This window comes from Diuraphis noxia, unplaced genomic scaffold (genome assembly GCF_037042655.1).
Source record: "Diuraphis noxia isolate RWA-SAM2 unplaced genomic scaffold, SU_Dnox_SAM2 contig0004, whole genome shotgun sequence".
Classification (NCBI taxonomy): Eukaryota; Metazoa; Arthropoda; class Insecta; order Hemiptera; family Aphididae; genus Diuraphis; species Diuraphis noxia.
In genome coordinates this window covers 20,797,001-20,817,845 of record NW_028301714.1, presented here as the reverse complement: position 1 = coordinate 20,817,845, position 20,845 = coordinate 20,797,001, and the positions used below count along the sequence as shown (strand labels likewise).

The window sequence follows — 20,845 nt, the reverse complement described above, 5'->3', positions numbered from 1 at the left end:
GCTTACAATTATAAGTATATTATAATATGTTATCATTATATATATACAGAGTATCCCACAGAGATCTGACATTCTGACAAATGAAATAACTTTTGTTCTAATCAATATTTTTAAAAAATGTCTTTTAAATATAATTCATAGACACTTGCGCTACATTTTTTATTTTTTAATACTGAAAATAAAATAAAATTGATAAAAATTTTTTTCGAAATATTCAATATAACCAATTTGTAAATCTGATTTTTAGAAAAATGTATATGGTAAAAACACTTATTTAAGTCAAAAGGCTGATATTTTAAAATTTTTTGAAATATCAATATTTTCGTTAAGTAAATTCCGATCTAGTTTAGAGCTGCTGGTTGGCCAGCTGTTATTAGAAACCTTGTAATTTCAAATAATAATAAATTTTTTTTTAAATATTTTATAAGAACATTTTTAAATAAGTGCATGTTAAAATCTAATTTTTTTTTAATTGTATTTATTTTAATAATATGTGATGTATAAACTATAAATTACTATAATTTACCTAACGAAAATATTGATATTTAAAAAAATTGTAAAAATAAGCCATTTGACTTAAACAAGTGTTTTTACCATATAAAGTTTCTAAAAATCAGACATACAAATTGACTATATTGAATACTTCGAAAAAATTTTTTATCAATTTTTAAGTTTTTATTTTCAGTATTAAAAAATAAAAAATGTATTCTAAAAATGTAGCGCAAGTGTCTATGGATTATATTTAAAAGAATTTTTTAAAAAATATTGATTAGAACAAAAGTTATTTCATTTGTCAGAATGCCAGATCTCTTTGGGACACCCTGTATAATGACTACCAAAACCTAATATATCGCTGTTATACATAAAGCTAAAAATGAAACGAGACTTTGATCTTGCACACGGGTCTTATTTTTTGCACCTAAAATTCCAAATAGTTATATTGTTATAAATGTTGTAAAGTAACAAAAATAGTCAAATGAGGACTTTTGATGGGATATTTGTTTCGTGTAAATATATGTATGTATGTTTTAGCTTTTGTACAATTTTTATTACAATAGGTAAAACACAGATACCGTAATAGTGGTTCAACACCAATGCATTAATTCCCTAATATGTATAACTTTCATACTCGAGAACAATAATTTTTATTCCACATGAATTCTGTTTACCCCAACCAGTATTTTGTAAGTACATACAATATAAGGAAGTAAATGATTTATTAATAATAAATAGTATAAAAAATATATTAATCGATCTGCTGTACAGTATATGTCGAGTATAACTTCTTGTAAGTCAATTTTAAATGTTTGTGCATTAAATTTAACTTCAACAATAAATAATGTATATGAAAAATGGTTCTTATAACTAAGATGATCTGTCAAATAATTTGTTTACCTCCTAAGTATACCAACTCTATAGATTAATATATATTAGTTACATAATTTACATATATTTTTTTTATATTATCTATTACGTCATTCCGAATATATATTATGGGTGTAGTAAATTATAGGTATACATTTTATTTTTATTCCTCAATCAATATACAGAAATACTCGTAGTAATAAATCGTGATGGATCAGATCGGTGTTCATTAACTATAGTAATACTAAATGCTTGCTCAAAAGGCTAAAAGAGTACCATATAGGTTTTTTTTTTTTGGTCTTAAAAACAAAATATCATACCAATTTGTTTTCCTAAATTACAAAGTGAAAATAAAAGATATTAGAACTAATTTAGAAGTACTTTATAAAGTTTATTAGTTTTTAAAACTACTATGGACATCATTACATGAATATTGTGGATTCTGTGGGCCCATGTTGCAATAGTTGAACTCCGGTTAAACCTCGGAATCCGGCCGGTAAAATCAGTGGTTCAAGCATAACCGAGGTTTAAACTATGATTGTAAAACGGGTCCTAAGTGGTCTCGCGGACAATAGTGAGCTCATTAACCGGTTAGTATAAGATAAATATACCTATCTATTTGGTTCTACAAAATGCTAATTATAATATATTACAAAGTTAAATGATAATTTTTTGTTGTAGTATATGTCTACGAAAACGAATATAGAATTTTATTATATTAATTTTACTATTTATTGAAATATTTTACCAACGCCTTATTACTTTCCTTTTATGTTTTCTCATTATAACAAAATATAATTTATGTTAACTAATTTCACAAATTAAAATAGAGGATATTTTAGTTAAAGTTAATAACGCCTTTGATGTTTTTTATTATTATTGATTAAAAAAACTCGTCAGCTATGGTCATTAGTTCCAATTTAAGTAGGTGGGTATTTACAGTTTTAACAAATATATATATATGTATATTTTTTTTTTATAGAATACAAAATTAAAGATCGAAAAAAGAGGTACAGATAGTTTACATATTTTTAAATTAAATTGTAGAAGCCTGTTGCTTTTAAAAATTGCATCATCTTCCAATTATCCTACTTTGATGTTTATAAATGTAACGAAATTTTTTTACTATTGCTACTTATATTATATTACTCATAAAATAATACTTACTTAAAACATGTTATAAAATAATATTTTTTGAAATATATATACATATAATTTTTTTTGTAGCCTTCATTAATATAATAACAGTTACTGACATTACTTGAATGAAAATAGTAGTTTTAAAGGTTAACATAAAATATACATAATACATATGGTCATTTTATTTTTTGGAATATGCAAATATTGAGATAGTGTTCATAAAAATAAAATAAGTTAATTAGTTGCTTTAAAAAGTAGAGCGTTTGAACAAAATACAATTCGTTTCTTTATAATATTCTTATACCTACAAAGATAGGCACTTAAAAGAAAATAGCAAAAACAGTTTTAATATCTTAAAAGGTTGTTTTCTTGCTTTAAAGTATAATAGGAATCCTTATATTATAATAACACAATAATGGTTGAATATTTTTTTTCAACATTTTATATTTAAAAAAAAATGAAAATAGAATTACTTTTGGTGCTTTATGAATAAAAAGTTTGCACTTCCAGAATAATTTTATCTTAAAAAAAACTTCAATTATTTATTTTCCGTCTAATTTATCTATTCTGTTTTGTAGATTATATTTTAATGAGCTTTCATGACCCTGAAATACTATTATATTCACATCATATTTTATTCAAATTATTACCACAAATCATACAATACCTTTGTTTAATAATGTATGTATTAATATAATTATGAAAAATACGTTAAAACTAACCAGTCTGTTAAAAAAAAACTATGTTTTTTTTTTATAAATATTAACTAATTTGAGTCTGATTCTGACATACAAATATGCATACCATTATTAAAACAAAATAAAGATAAAAATAAGATAATAGCGAAGGGTTATTTAACTATTTTAGTATATTTTGGTTTTATATTTTTATATACTAAATATTCATACTTAATTCATTAGTCTTTATTTAACTATTAACAATAAACGAGCTTATAATATTAAAATACCAATGATTAGAATTTATGAAGATGGAAAGACAAATTATTTTTATTAGAAATAAGTAGAAAATAAGTTTAGTTAAATATGTTCAGTGTTCACATAATTGTATGCTATATGTCGTAAATACATCGTTTGCTTTTAGTTAAAAATTATTCAGTTATTGAAGTCTATTGGTCATGCGTCCACTATGTATAGTAATATTTAATAATAAGTAATTTCGATCATTACCTAATCATATGGTTTATTCACGTGGAGCCATTTTCTTATGGTGTAATATCTATTATTATCGCCAAAATAATCTCTTATAATAATAACTGTTTATTGTTTACATGCAAGTTTCACATAAAAATATACGATTCAGCAATAAGAAAGATCAGTATCGTGTTTAGAATAGGGATGTACATTATTTTGCGGTGGATTAAAAATACTGTAGGTAAGTGATTTTTCTAAGTTTTTACATAATATGATAATTATAGGTAATTTTAAAATAGAACTTTTTCATCTTATCACCACCATCATGGTATCACATGGTATATCTGCCACCGAGTGTGTTTTTTTCGGATATTGCATATGGATCCGTACAACGAGGTAGGTTACCTACGCTGAATCCGGGTGGACGGGAGATCTTCGTGGCCAAGAAGGATTTGAAACCATCGTAATAAAAGGGAAACCTTAATATTATACATTATATATTATATAATAATAATATTATAGTGTTGGCCGAAAAGTGGTGGTCATATATCATATATAAAACCATCGTTTAACAGACAATTTCCGACCCTTTCCAACCTCTTCGTTGTATGCGCTGGAGTTATCGCGCGACAATTTAACAATAATAATATTTATATATATAAACTCGATAATGTATGATACGCGTAGTTGTGTGTGCATGTGTATGTGTGGACGCATTATATGTCGCATACTATTATTATTATATGGACCGCCATGATAATGGGAGGGGGGACAGTAACGACATGTGGCGAAAATAGAATAAAAAATAAAAATATAAAAAGTGTGGCAGCTAACTGCATACTCTGCATCGTGGAAGAAGAATGATGACGGTCGACCGGCGGCGGCGTCGCGATGTGCGTTAAAACGGTTTCATGCGTCCGCAATTCACGCCCTCGTACCAGCAGACACATAGGCGCGCACACACGATATATATATATATATATATTGTGTGTATATAATATAAATACAAATAACAATAATAACATACGTCGCCGATATAATATATTATTATGTATATACATATTGTGTACACTGAGTATTCGCAGGAGGCGGCAGCGGCGCGTGGTTAATGGCGTGAAAATATGTGCGTGAGCGCGACTGCTGGTCAGCAGGCCACCCGCCCCCGCATGGTCGCGTGTTTTATTGTTGTGTCGGACGCGCGACCGAAATTTCCGGAAAATCGCACACGATATATATTCGATGCCGGCGTTTAATTACGTCGCAACAAAACGAAGCGATTATTCATCAAACGGTCGTATGTCGTCTCTTAACCACCCCTTCCACCCTTGCCGTAGTGAATCCACGCTACACCATAATATAACATCGTTTTATACGGCGTGATTCGTCATACAGAGTTCACTTTTATGATAAATCTAAAACTAAAAATCCCGTTTTCAAGCCAAAGAACAGGGGTTGTCCTGTTGCAAAATCGACGTCTATTTTTTACCGCTGTATTAGATAGATATTATATTTTATCAAAAACGTTGAAGTATATATAAATTTAAAGTGAAATGAATATTTCAACATGTTTATTGTTTTTAAATAGATCACTACAAAATTTAAACGATTAAAAATAATAAGTTCCATACTTTAATATTCTAAAAATTAGAATTCGAAAGGTTAAGACGATGTTATTTTACAAATTATCAAAAAATAAATATATAATAATAATAATAAATAACAGAATTTTAAGCAATTAAAATGATCCTGTTTAAATAAAATGGATCATGCATTCTAAAATTCAGATAGACACGGTGCTCGTTAGAACATTATTATCGTCTGACACATACGTCTCGTATTATACGCTATATCGGAAGTTAATCTGTCCTTCACACAATGTCGTAAATACAATAGTAAGACGTGGTCGAGTCTACCTTGTTCATTTAGTAAGTCACTGCAATGAATGTGTTGGATTTGAATTTCACGATAAATTATCGTATATTAAAATGAATTCTAAGTGGAGATAACATGCAGCTTGTATAATATTAGCAAATATTATATTTATAGATAATATATTCATAATGCTATAATATAGTTATTTATTATTATTTTAAGTAAGTTGTTGCTTTCATGAATAAGTTGGCTCCCACCCCCCTCTAATTGCCAACAAGAGATGCAATGTGTTACCAGAAACCACTTTAACTATAGAAATAGAATATTTTAACGGCTCAAAAAGGCGATCACAATCACAAACATATATTAACGTAATAATAAAAAAACACTCATCTTTGTAGCTTTTTGCTTCGCTCAGAATATAAATCATTTTCTCAAAGGTATAACATATATATTATTATAAACGGGAATTTCATATATTATCTATTATACAATCCGTTCCTACTTCCTAAACATTTCACAAACAACCGTAGAAATGCGTGCGCTTTACAAAATTATAATACGTCCCGACTTTAAGTTGTCAATGATGGGTTCAAACAGCGTTTTCGCTATTGTTCGTTGATGGATTTCTCGCAAGCAATCTGCGTAAGCTCACTTGTTTCGGCGCAGCAGGACAATAAAACGCTTTTTCGTTTTGGATGTCTGATTGAAATATCGGAATTGTTATTGGTATTGTCTATATTATATTATTAATTCTATGGGTTGATCGATGAAACCCACTAGAGGTAGATTATGCTCCTAAAATGATCTACATGTTTGGATAATTTGGATTAGTACTTCGTGATAAGTTAGCTCAGTGAACTAAAAACATTCAGAACAGGAAGTAATCGTGGTGTATCTAAATATGAATCTCAACTCTGATGGAAATGTTATTATATTAACTAAAATCAGTCTTGTAAAAGGGATTTTTGAAATTGTATTTAATTCATCCATTTATAAAGTATTTAAAATATATTTCAAATATTTTTAAGAAAAATAATTTTAAGATAGAAATATAAATACTTGGAATGTATTTAAATACTTTCCAAATAATTTTTTTATTTCAATTTTCTACTAGTCAGTTCGCCAAATTAATATTATTTATAATATTTGTAATTTATTCAATTTATTTGTATTTAAATTTTGTAATTACTAATTTAAAATTATTATATTACATTCAATTAGGTAATATTATATTTGTACCATTTTCTTAAATGTACACTAAACATTTAAAATAAATAAAATTTTGTTATATTTTAGCAATTCTTTAATATTAGATTGCTAGGTAGGTACCTAGTTTAACAGTTAACACTTGTTGATGAAATATTAAAATGTTGTAATAATCAGTAATCGAATTCACAAACGAACCGACAAAAATTCAAAAAATTTTTTCTTTTATTTCTTAAATATAGTGACAAAGTTTTTTACCATTACGTAAAATATCTGTCTGCAGGTTTTTATGTATAAATGTAAACATTCTAAAAACATTTTATTATTTATAAATCACGAGAATTTAAACTTTAAGCGAAGTTGACTACAATCTCGAGGATTATATTATGCTAATCTAATCCACTTTTATAAACATTTAACTATTTAATTCTGATAATTAATAAAGAATATTAGATCAGTATTTATAATTTCAGTTTACCATTATTAAACTATGTTGTTCTGTGTTATATTATAAAGTCGGAATGCTTTCATAAATCTAAGAAAAATTAAAAAAAATTAAACTAGCAGAAAAAATTAGCTGATTTGAACTGCCTAAACATGAGCATAGTATTTACATTAATTAAATTCGTACAAAATACCACATAATTGTATTTAAAATATAAAAAATATAACTCTAGGTGATATAAAATTACGGTTTTTCATGTACGTAATTTGTTAACCGAATGTATGTTAAATTATATTTTTATGAATATTATGATATCAAAAACATATTTTTTAAAGTCTACCCAATTGGTCACCATATAATATATAATTTTGAATGAATACCTGAATTATTGATGGCGGTAAAAATATTATGATTTCAGTTTATTTTTGTGATAATATAAAACACTAACATATATTTTATTACGTTTTTCCTATAAGCAGATTTTTCTTTTAGATGATCGATGAGACAGGAAATTCTGATTGGATAACTAATTCCGCCTTTTCCTTTATCCCCGAATATGACTGTTGTAATTAATTGCATGATAAGGAGTGTAGTACGACGTGACTCGACTCAGCTATTGAACAACTAATAATAAATAACAAGAAAGAAATATATACATTCCCACCCTGTGCGCTGTCATCTTCATCTTGTTAACAGATTATACGAGCAAACAAGAGTATTTTCCATTTGCTCTAGGGTAGTTTTTTCATTTCCATTATTTTTCTTCGTTTCAAAAACAAGTGTTAGTATAAAGAAATGAGCATGGCTTAATTAAGACTGGGAATCGCGATTGTTTTTCAACCTTTTACCAACGGGTTTTTGATTAACGATATTTCCATGCCAAACATTTTTGTTTTCCAAATAGGTAGATAAATATTATAAGCGCTAGGTTTTGACGCTAACACATATATTACAACAACAAATGTGATATAATAATTTCATTAGCTAGTTTGCGTACATACATACAATTCAATACCACAATGAATTGTGTTGTTAGTTTGCAAGTACCTTTTGTTGGATAAAAATGACACACATTTTTATGTTTGCACATAAGCCCTTAAGAGACCTGTAAAAAATTAACACGTTTGGCTTTTTTTTTAAACTCGTGTAATAATATCTAATAAATAACGCTTAAGACCCCTTAATTAAAACTATAGATTTTATAATTAATATAAACTTATACCACACACGGGCAATTTATCAAATTTTAATTAAGTTTACGAAGTATTCGTTTTAATATTAGATTTCTATACGTTGTACGGAGTTACCTTTTATTATCTAACTATTCATTTTACTAAATTGTTTACATTAAAAAAATATATACAGAACGGTTTTAACTTTTAGATTTTGAACGAAGCGAGGAATGTATTGGTTTTACTATGATGTTTATTTCTTTTTCTTTTTTATTCTGTAAACCTCTTTTCACTCTCTAAACTTGCTCGAAAGTATCAAGTGTAGCATCTTTTCCGAAAAGTAATGTTCTTGAGCTAGTACTTAAGACAGGTCATTTTTTGATTTTCGAAATGGTACTCGAAATGAAAGCGGTTAAATGAGAAAAAAACGTACGATTTCACGATTTTATAATATTAAATAATTACGGACGACATTTTCTACCAGAAATATTGCTTCAAATAAAAAATGACAAGAGTTATTTTTTGTTATATTTTGGATTTTGTTCCTTACGGTTTAAAGTTCGGAAAATTTTAGCTATTTTGAGCTATTGATAGACATTTTAATTTTGGGAATTTTTTGTTGTAATTTGGTTAAAAATCGGTGCTATTGAATTGGCTCCCCCCTATACAGGTAGTCAATATTTTACCCTTACTAAGTGCCTTTGAATTGGCTCCCAAGAATTTACTGCTGAATTGACTCTATACCGTTTTTTTGTTCAAAAATGTATGGGTTGCCAAAATGTTAATAATTTATAGTACATATTATTCGTAATTCGTATATTTTACATCGTTACACAAAATTAAATTTAAAAATTTAAAAAACAGACAATATTTTACATAAGTGCGTCATTATAAAATGTATGTATATTATATAATTTAAAAATTTTAACGATAAAATAAGAATGTATAGGAGTCAATGATAATCGATTATTGTAGTAGATTACGACGATTAAGACGATAAGACTAAATTTAATAAATTTGTAACAAAAATAGTATAGGTATATCCAGTGTTACACTATATTATTTGAGTGAAATCTGCCAGGCTATATTAGGTAGACATCGTAAAATTAAATGCCTATAATATGAGAACCCCTGGTTAAAAAATAATATTTAACATTTTAAGGAGCCAATTAAAATATACATTTTTCAAGAGCCAATTCAAGGATAAAATTTATATTTACCCAAAATTGGGAGCCAATTCAATTGTAGCCTTAAAAACATTCGTAAAAACTTAAAATTTGGGTTGTTTACTTATATTAGCCTTACTTAGATATGGTAAAATTTTCAAAACATTTGAGTGACTTTTTAAATCTAAGACTTGAAAACTTTTAATAATCTATAATATTATATCCTAGAAAGATAAACCGTCTCCAGTCAAAATCGTTTTTCGTATACAATGATTTAATATCATTGGATTCAAATTTATTTCCATCCATTACAGTAACCCACATATAATAGTGTGACCTGACGTCCCCCATTAGGGGGATTGTCCCGTTTTTCAGAGTTGCATCCCGCATATCTATATGTCCCACTTTGGTCCCGCATTTATGAAAATTGAAGTGGTGCATCTTGATTCCACTCTCTACTTTCTAAAGGACGTTGTATCAGACTTGCAATCATGAATTGATAATAATAAAAAAATTGTATCTAAGGATAAGTATTAAAACTGTAATTGTGATTGTAAATTAAAATTTGTTTAAGTAAAAACTTTAACATTTTAAAATATGTAATATCTAATGTTTGTCTGATTTGTTTATCAATAAAAAATAATTTTAAATAAATTGAAATGTAATGTATGCTATTATTATGTATTTACATTTTTTCCGTACCTCTTTTTTTAAAGTGTCCCCCTTTAGGATAAAATAATTATGGTCACACTACATATAACCGTCTATACAGCAGAGCGACATCCACAACTTACCCGATTTTTAGTAATTAATTCTATAGGAATAATAGTTGTATTTGTTATTTATAAGTTCAAATAATTTGCAGTGCCGCGCCGTGGCAGTAATGCGAAAGCTTTTCCCGCGGCGCTGTCGCCTGTCGGTTCAAATAGAAAAAAAAAGTTCAAATAATTTAATGATGAAACATTTACGTTATTATATTTAGGTACCTATTCAATTTAATATTATTAATCATATGTCAATCAATACAATCAATTTTGTAATTAAAAATAAAATAAACATATTAAATTATAAAAGAATAACCGAGTGTGCCAAATCGCACACCATTGAAATCAAAATGCGTATGGAAAAGTAACACCTAATATGATTACTCGTAGGAATTCAATTATATTTTTATTAAATATTACCTATTATATATTACATTTTTGACATTCTATTACCAACCATTGATACCGAGTAATCCACGCTTGTAATGATTTTTGGTCGCAATGGCTAAGATCATGAATCCAACTTACGCTACCACGTCTATAGAAATTTCACATATATAATAAAACAATATAATATTCAATATAGACCTTAAACTACTAGAAAATCGATACGTATATGGAAAGTGGCAAACGATAAAGGGCAATTTACGGTTACTTATATGTTAGTGAGGGGTAGTACGGTGGTCGGTGAGATATGTAGATAAATAAATTATTATATTAAATTTTGTCGTCAAGACATATACATATACATCACTGCGACACTGCGAGATGTTTTACCGCCTGCACACATAATGCTGACATACTTATTACTTGTCTATAGCCCACGACACGAAAACTAGTGGGAATCCGCCGTTACTCACCCGACAGATACCGACCATTAGTCATGAGTTCTCAAACTAAACTACCTACTGGTTACTGTAAACATGGACCGCATAGTAATTACACCACATTGTTTATGACAACCGTTGAGACGAAACGCAACTAGGTTCGTGACGGGCACAGGCTACTTTTGAGTGAATTATTCCCTATTCAGCTTTATTCTTATCTGATTACTGTTGATAATATGAATCAAATAGTGTTCACAGATATGCGTGGAATAAACCATGACACATTTAATTATTTAAAATAAATAAATTTAATATATCATGGCACACACTGCGATCAGTGTTGTCTGACATACGAAAAATTTTGATTTTTACGAACATTTGCACAGAGTTACTGTTGTTACAAGACTTGTCTTGCAACATTGCACCACGGTAGTTAGTCACTCATTCAAATAAAAGATGCCCGTGACGCTTTTTGGTCAAAATGGTTGTGCCCACGAATCTGACTTGCTACCACGCCTATATAGGTTTCGCTTTAATAATAATGTTAAAATTGTTGATATTATGTTTAAAGGAATTTTAAATTTGTCTAAATATTTCATTATGGTTTTGTTGCATATTTTTTTTTTTTATATACTCGTTTATAATATTTTATTGCACCTGTTTTTACTGTAGGGAGAAAACATGTTATTTTAGGCGGGGATTTGTTAGTAAGGTTAATATTAACGACGTCGGATTATGTTTTACCACAGTACAAATAATTAACTGCACCGAGCACCGTGCCACACAAAGACCTTTTATTATATTTATTTTACTAGTATAGAGTAGCATCGTGTTTACCTATACTGTTTATAGTTGTAGATAGTTAAATGTTATGTAGGTAAGTAAATTATCGTCCAATTATTTATATATGTGTATATACTAAATGCACTTACCCTTGACGAATCATTTCTCCTTTATCATCTGACCAATAATTGACGGAATTGGGAAACGACTCTACAAAACACTCCAGTCGCACATGTGTATTAAGTGGTGCACTTACAATCTGATTTGTCACCCAGACTACTGGAGAAACTGAAATGTGCACAAACATAATGATATTGAATGATCATAACTTTAAAAACACTAAACAATTATTACATTTGGTTTAACGTTCGTTGAACGTTTATCAGAGTTATCAATGTAAGTGATTTATTATGGTATATTATAAAATTATATCAGTTATTTATACTAAATTAACAATATATTTATAACATATTAGTTATAAGTTATAACACTTAAACAATAATTTATTTTAAAAATGTTAATATTTTTTGCATATTACTATATTTTGGATATTGAACAAATTCAATGAAACAACGAATGTGTACACGTATTAGATACACAATAATATCTGGAATAATTTTATATTGAAAATAGCTAATTCAAACTTTCACACCATATGAAATATTGATATCAGGCTAGTAAAATTGGTGCCCCGATATGGTGTTTTTTTCGTTTTTTTTTACTTAAGTATAAGAATTAACATTGATGAATATTTGAAATACCTATAGACAAAGTAGTTCTATTTGAAATGTTTTCCTTATCGTTTGCTAAAATATATAATTTTAAATCTTGGCTTTAAAATGTATTGTTAAATTCTAATAACATAATACACATAAATAAATTCTTATATCAGCATTTTATTTTTTATGTTTTAGTTAAAAATAAAACGTAAATGGTAATATCCAATTACTCAAATGCAGCGTTTAAAAAAAATATTACTACATTATTCTTATACCACCTAAGATACAATTCAAAAGTCTTATACACAAATATATTCAGCACACTTGTTGAAAATCTACATTTAAAAAAAAAAAAATGTTTTTTAATAAATTATAAACTCATTTGTTTAGAATTGAATACTTATTGAAATATTTTTATTTTTTAGTTAAAAAAAAAAATCAAAACCATTTTTATTATCAACCATCAACAATAATATTATTAAAAATATAATATTGTAGGTATGTTGATAATAAAAAAATTTAAAAAAAAAATAGCTTGAAATTTATATTAATTGCACTCTGAATATTTATTTGTCTGAAAAAAAAATCAGTTTACGTTATCAAAATAAACCAGTGTGCATTTAATAACACAGTATATAATGTTAAATTATTATTAATAATGGATGACTCCAATATTTAATTTGCATAAATAATACACAATTTATTATAGAGTTCATTTTATAATACATGTAACACCTGTCAAATAGATAACAGTACACTACTTATTTTCAAGTGCGTGGGTACTGGGTAATATAAACCATTGACCTAGTCGTTAGTAATATTAATTATTATAAGTATCATATTCATTAATAAACCTTTTATACAAAAAATGATTTATAAAATCAACGTAAGCTAAACAAAATTTTGAATTACCATACGCGTATTATATTAAAGAAATAAAATTAGAGAAAATTATTGTATGATATTAGTAAATTTTAACAACAATATTTGTACTCATCTCATTTGAATATCAAAATGTTGCCCTCAAAAATGTTCTACCCATAGTAATTTTTGTAGTTAATTTATTTATATCAACTTGTTGTTTGCATGTATTATGTAATATGTATTATAATATTTATTATTAAATTCACAGTTATTGCCAATCTGGAAAAGTGCTCAAAGCATTGAATACTGTACTGTAAATAACCATTTATTTTGGTCAACAATACTCTAATGAAATGTCACCAAGTGTGTTTGAACCCTGGACAGTGGATATATCGTATATTTCAGTATTCAAATTATTTAATTAATTTTCTGATAACGATTTTGTGGTTTGCTGAAAAGGGATTTGATGTTGAGCGGATGCTGAATACTCACAGTTAACGTTTAACGTGATCCTCTTGCTAACAGCCGGTGGTACATCGTTGGACGCTATGCACAAATAATGTCCCATCTGACTGCGGTCTACTTTGTTGAGCAACAGCGGTTCTCCTCGTACCCTATCCACTGGTCAACAAATAATAAGCACCACGTGAAATCAATATACTAAAGCTAGGTATTTAGAATAATAATTATAACACTAATAGACCAATATATACCAAAATCACTTTAAACTATTGGAACAACTATTAATCGTTAGCCGTTACTAAATAAATTATTATCTTATACATTTAATATAATATCACCTATGTCTATGTGCATCACGGATTCATGAATAACAAAAATAATTCGTGTCAAGAATTAATCAAAACAACTCATAATTATGAAAACATAACTAAACATAATTAACTACATTCGTTTTGGTACATGTATTTCGAGTAATTTAGTTATAATATGAGGTGTACATGATCTATTCGTTCTAATAAATTATCATTGAATATAAGAATTTAAATTTTGTATTAGCTAGGGTTTCAATCTTACGTATTTGAACACATATGTTTTATACAGCTATAAAACAATTCACATTTACTAAATAATCTTTATTGAAAATATTAAAAATAATAACAATGACGTTCATTCATGATTCCATTAAAAAAATCAAATAAATAATTATCCCAGGTGAATCATTCTTAACTTAAGAAACTTAATGATTCAAAAATTATGATTGTTTTTGAAAATATTGTTTCCAGGTAGTTTTAAGTTGTTAAACATTTATTTTTTATCATTTCAATTCATAAATTTTTCATAAAAAAATTTATTTTTTATTTTTTATTATTTAGCAAAATTTTGTTGGAATAATGTTTGATGCTGTAATGAGATAAAACGGAGCGATCAAATACGTGGCGCGCTCTAGTTTTACCTATTTACAAACACTCGCAAATGAGTACCGCCGCGGAAAAGCAATTCGGCGACTACGCGCGTCTGCCGCCAGGATATATAGATGGCGCGCATCCGCACGTCATTGTATCGGTGCACACAGGGAAAGCGAGTTTTCGCATCGAACCAAGCATCGGATTGAATCGCCAGTATCATATTCTTTTTCCTGGGAATCTAAACTATAATTTAGATACTTCTGTTTACATTAAATACATGAATAAACCACCGAAAAATGAAAGAAATCAGGTACAAGTTTACATCAAAACTATACGGGACCAGCGTTCCCAGTATAACAGATATACAGGCCGCTGAGCACCATACGATCAACGTTCTCCCCGCTGCGAAGAATAATAATAAGCCGGCCAATAGCAATATTGGCAAGAACGGATATTATTTGTGACTCGAACAACAGCGAAATTTGCCCCAGACTGGAACAAGCCGGCCAATAGCAATATTGACAAGAACGGATGTTCAACCATATAGTCTGACCCGGCAACTCCCTAATACGCCGCAACCGCACGTCGTATACGGTGTCGACCTGCCCGTGCATGCTGAGCGCCACCGTCAGAGTAGAGCAGCCAGTATCCAGTCATACGTCACACCGAAGCCGCCGGATCATTCTATCGCCGTCTGCAGAGTTCCGTTGTCGCCCACAAGCCTACCAGTAACAGTCAATCCTCCGTTGTATCGGAGTGAACGTTCCCAACGCCGTGTGTCAATTTCCGTAGCAGTCAATCCTCCGTTGTATCGGAGTAGACAGACCTACCATTTGTCTTGAGGGAAGACGCCGTCCAAACCGAGCCACCTCAAAACCCGACATAAAAACCGTGAGTCTTTGCACACGCATTCCCCCCCATGTTCTATGTTACCCCTAAATAAATTATTTTTTGTTGTAAACTCGTAAAGAGTATAAATGATTGAAAAGAAATATTGTAAAATCCCAATTATATTTGTATCATAAAAGTTAATGAAAATAAACACGCAAAAAATATAAATACGAAAAATCAAGTGTTGTGTTTTCGTTACATTTGGCGCCCAACTACAGTGCTCGAGTAAGAAAGAACATTTCTACGTCGAACCCACGAGATTAAGAAGGTACTACATCGTGTACATTAAGAAGAAACCTACATCTTTAAAAAAAAAAAAAAATGGCACCTAAGAAGAATATATCAGAAGAAACATTCAATGCATTTAAAAACGAAGTGGAAAGAAACAGTCAATATTTAGTCAACCAATTACTGCAAAAGATCAATCAGCTTGAAGAAAAGTGCAGTAATATGGAAGAAAAATGCAATAATATAGAAGAAGAAAATGCCAGAAAAATAGAAATTATCGAAGAAAACTGGTCAAGAAAGCTAAGTGAACTTGAACGGAAATATGAACGTCAAGAACACCAACCGTCACCACCACCAGCGCATAACTGTGGAACAAATAATAACAATAGTCTACATCACACAGATATTGCACGACCGACATTTTTTGGAAATGGACGGGACATACACCCGCGAGATTTCTTACACCGACTTGAAGAATATTTTGCCATTAAGCAAACGTACGTAGGAGAGAAAATTATTGTTGTGGGAGACTGTTTGAAATCAAACGCGTACAGTTGGTTTTCCACGATACGATTTCAGCTATGTAATTACGAGGATTTCAAAAGAGCTTTTATTGACGAGTTCTGGTCCAGAGAAATACAAATACAGGTATGGAGTCAATGTTTAAACACAAAACACATACCAACGAATACAAATTACCGTGAACATTTCGCCACGTGGGCAACGAAGTTACGACATTTGGAGGTACCACGGTTATCCGAACACGAAATAGTAAAACACATAGCTCGGCACTACCCAGGTTACCTCAGGGCTATATTAGTATCGTTACCAGAGTGTACCATAATTTCAGCCATGAAAGTATTAGGTGAGGAAGGGCAAGGCGATCAACCCACCGAAAACAAAACAAGTCAGCCAAAAACCAACCAAAACGATTCCAATAATCAACAAAGAAATAACAACAATTGGAACAACACACGAAACAGTGGATGGAACAACATGCCGCCACGCAATAATCGCTGGAACAATAACCAAGCACCACGTAACAACGATCGACGTGAGGACGCTCGACCAAATAATCAACCACAAACTGAACGAGTCAACCAAATGATCGCAAATTGTGATGAACAAACCGACGCAAGTACTAGTAGTGAAAATCACGCAATAAATTCACTAAGTACTACAAATGCATCAATAAGTCCATATATAAAATGTGAAATTGAGGGTGAAGAAATGCTATTGTTAGTCGACACCGGAGCCACAATAAGCGTACTTACAAAGGAGGTGATTGATGTAATCACACGAAAAAATCCTAGGATACCACAGCTACCAGTCACGGGGATACAAATTAGTAACGCTGTAGGAAAAAGAATATGCAAAGTGTCCAAGCAAATATTTTGTGAGTGTAAAATAGGGGACATTTACCTACAAACTAACTTCGTCCAAGTGGAAGGCCTCAATGAACAAGGAATACTTGGAGCTGACTTATTAAACAAATATTCAGCGCAGATCAAATTTGATAGACAAACAATACAATTCAGTGTCAATAACGTACCACTTACCATTCCATTCGCCAACCGAGAACCAAAGATAATCAAGGAACATCTTCTCAATGTGGAAATAAGTGAAAATACCGATGACGACCAAATAGTGTTAAGCGATCAAGAAAGTAACACATTTATATCATTACTCAATAGGTATGAACACATTTTCTCGGACAAACCTGGTAAAATCACCGACTTCCAGTGTCAGATACGCGTCAAACCAGGGGACCCTATATATCAACGACCCTATCCGATACCCGTATCAAGAATACCTAGAGTAGACGCAGAAATACAAAGGATGTTAGACCTGCAAATTATAGAAAAATCTACGTCACCATGGTCATCACCAATTGTATGCATAGAAAAGAAAAATGGAGATATTCGACTATGTTTAGATGCTAGAAAAATCAACACCGTCATCATACCCGATAGAGAGTGTCCGACCAACATGGATAACACACTTATCAAATTCCAAGGGATGAAATATTTAAGTTCGATCGACTTAACCGCTGGTTATTGGCAGTGTCCATTGAAAAAGAACTGTAGAGAAATAACTGCATTTTTACACAAAGGCAGGAACTACCAGTTCAAGGTGTTACCTTTTGGACTCATTAATTCAGTAGCAGAGTTTCAAAAAGTGCTAGATCAAGTACTGGGACCAGAGGTGCTACAATTTGCTGCAATATATGTGGACGACATACATATTACCTCGACTAGTTTCGAAGAGCACATGTATCACCTGGAGCAAATATTTAAGAAGTTTGAACAACATAACATCACCATCAACAAAAAGAAATCGCAGTTTTTGAAAAATCAGGTTGTTTTTCTGGGTCACATTATCAGCCAGAAAGGAATAACCATGGATCCAGACAAGATACAGACGATAAAAAACTTTCAACCACCGAAGACAAAAAAGCAAGTACAAGCTTTCATCGGATTCATTAATTTTTATCGAAAGTTTATCAGGGACCTATCACAAGACACGGGACACCTGAGCAAACTAACCAAAAAAGACGCAAGATGGGTATGGGGAGACACACAGCAGCAAGCTTTTGAGAACATAAAACAAAAGTTTCTTGAGGACATAATAATTCAGTTTCCCGATTTTCAACGAGAATTCCATCTTAACACTGATGCTTCAACTACACATATCGGCGCAGAGCTCTACCAAATTACTGACAAAGGGGAACATCAAACTTTAAGTTTCGCAAGCAGAACTCTGAAACCAACAGAACAGAATTATAATACCACGGAGCTTGAACTTCTCGCAATTGTCTTTGCATGCAAGAAATTCCGAAATTATTTACTTGGTCATAAAGTTAAGATATTCACCGACCACCATGCGCTCACCTTTTTAAATACTTGTCAGTTACTTAACGCTCGACTAATTCGATGGGCAACCTATCTACAAGAATTTCAATTAGAAATCATACATATTCCTGGGAAAGAAAACCTCGGTGCCGACACATTAACACGATATCCACAATCACCAACTGATAACCCCGCCACGAGGGAAAAGACCATAGTGATCAACAAAATCTCACTATTAGACTACAGCAATGAGTTAAAAGAACATTTTAAAAATCTAGAAGTATTGCAAAAGGAGGATGAACATATCAAAAAACTCCGAGCACGCGTAACTCAGCGAACCGATCACAACTTACTGATTCATCAGAACTTATTGTTCCGACAGTCACCCAACGGGGAATATCAACTGTTAATTCCCGAAGTATTGATCAAACCTTTGGTCGCAGAAACACATAAAATCTACGGGCAGTGCGGAACCTATAAGACGTTTAAACTGTTGCAGCAAAATCATCAATTTAGAAATATGTACTACAACATCAAACGAATAATTAAAGTGTGTGATATATGTCAAAAAGCAAAAACCAGCAATATAGTGTCTAGGGGACCAACATTAAGTCTTCTCCCTACAAAACCACTAGAAATTGTATCAGTAGACTTAATGGGGCCCTTACCAAGAAGTCAAGGAGGTTGCAAATACATTTTAGCAGTATTGGATGTATTTTCAAAATACATAAAATTGTATCCTCTGAGAAGAGCCACCACGGATACAATTGTTAAACGGTTAGTACAGGAGTACATACCAACGGTTGGACTATTTCAGAAAATCTTGACAGATAATGGAACCCAATTCACCAGTAGCAAGTGGGAGAAGATTATGACGGGATTGAAAGTCAAGATTCTCCACACCACAACCTATCACCCAGAAAGTAATCCGGTAGAACGAGCAAATCGCGAAATTGGTCGTTTGCTACGAACCTACTGCCACCGACAACATACAAACTGGCTCAAGTGGTTAGATAACGTGGCATATTGGATTAACCATACCACGCATACTACCACGGGATACACACCAAATTTTATAATGTTCAAAGAACAGACCAAGCTGTCTTTGACCAAACTAGTAGCGTTTCCTAAAACAGAGGGAGATGACAAACCACCAGACCTGGTACAGATTGTCATCAAACGAACGCAGAAAAAGGCCGAAATAAGAAACACTTATAAAGACAAAGAAAAGAAATTTCCTCAATACAACATAGGGGACCAAGTATTAATCAAAGAGCACCGCTTGTCATCAGCAGAGGACAAAGAAACGCATAAGTTGTTCCTGATATATCATGGGCCATACACCATCCAAAAAATACACAACAACAACACGGTAACGGTTGAGGTTCGAGGAAATTATCAGACCGTCAACTTCAAAAATATAAAAAAGTACTATGAAGATAAGCCAGAAGCAGGCGAGTCTCACAAAAACTGTTAGACAATAATGACACAAAAATAAAAATAAAAAAAAAAAAAAAAAAAAAAAAAAAAAAAAAAAAATGTGTATAATGTAAATGTGTAAATGTATGTCTATGTATATAAAAAACTAAATTGCCTGTGAGAACCATGTATGTAACCAAGAAGACCACTAGGTAAAAAACTCATTTCTAGGACCAGAGCAACATGTTCGTCCAGATCCCATTGGCCAAGCTAAAGAAGAGAGATGCCCTCAACAAGATCGAGGTGACTACCATTGACAATCTGTTGACAACTAATCAGAAGAAGAAGATCGCAATGTTTTACCGGCAAGAAGAGGCCAAGAGAACACAGTATCACTTGGAACCAGCATATGTGATACCTCCGACCGTAATAGCACAGAGACGTCCCTCTGCCACGGAGACCACATGGAATGCATTCTTAAAATGTTGGGAAAAAGTACCCGATCAATCCAAAACTCCAGATGAGATTCAGCAAGTCTCTACCACAACCCCAGAAGCAAATGACACCGAGGAAACTTCCTCCCAACACAGTGAAACAGAGTCAGAAATCAT

The 20,845-nt window shown here is 30.8% G+C and overlaps 1 protein-coding gene across 5 annotated transcripts in view; it reads right to left on the bottom strand.

The window, feature by feature from the left end:
* Nucleotides 1–20,845, bottom strand: part of LOC107167252 (neurotrimin-like) — a 227,858-nt gene that overhangs the window by 24,548 nt on the left and 182,465 nt on the right. For all 5 annotated transcript variants that reach the window (XM_089227447.1, XM_089227446.1, XM_089227445.1 and 2 more), the window contains 2 exons: nt 13,970–14,098; nt 12,044–12,182 (listed from right to left, as the gene is read on the bottom strand). In XM_089227447.1, coding sequence (XP_089083573.1) covers nt 12,044–12,182; nt 13,970–14,098 — 268 coding nt within the window. The remainder of the gene's footprint in view (nt 1–12,043; nt 12,183–13,969; nt 14,099–20,845) is intronic.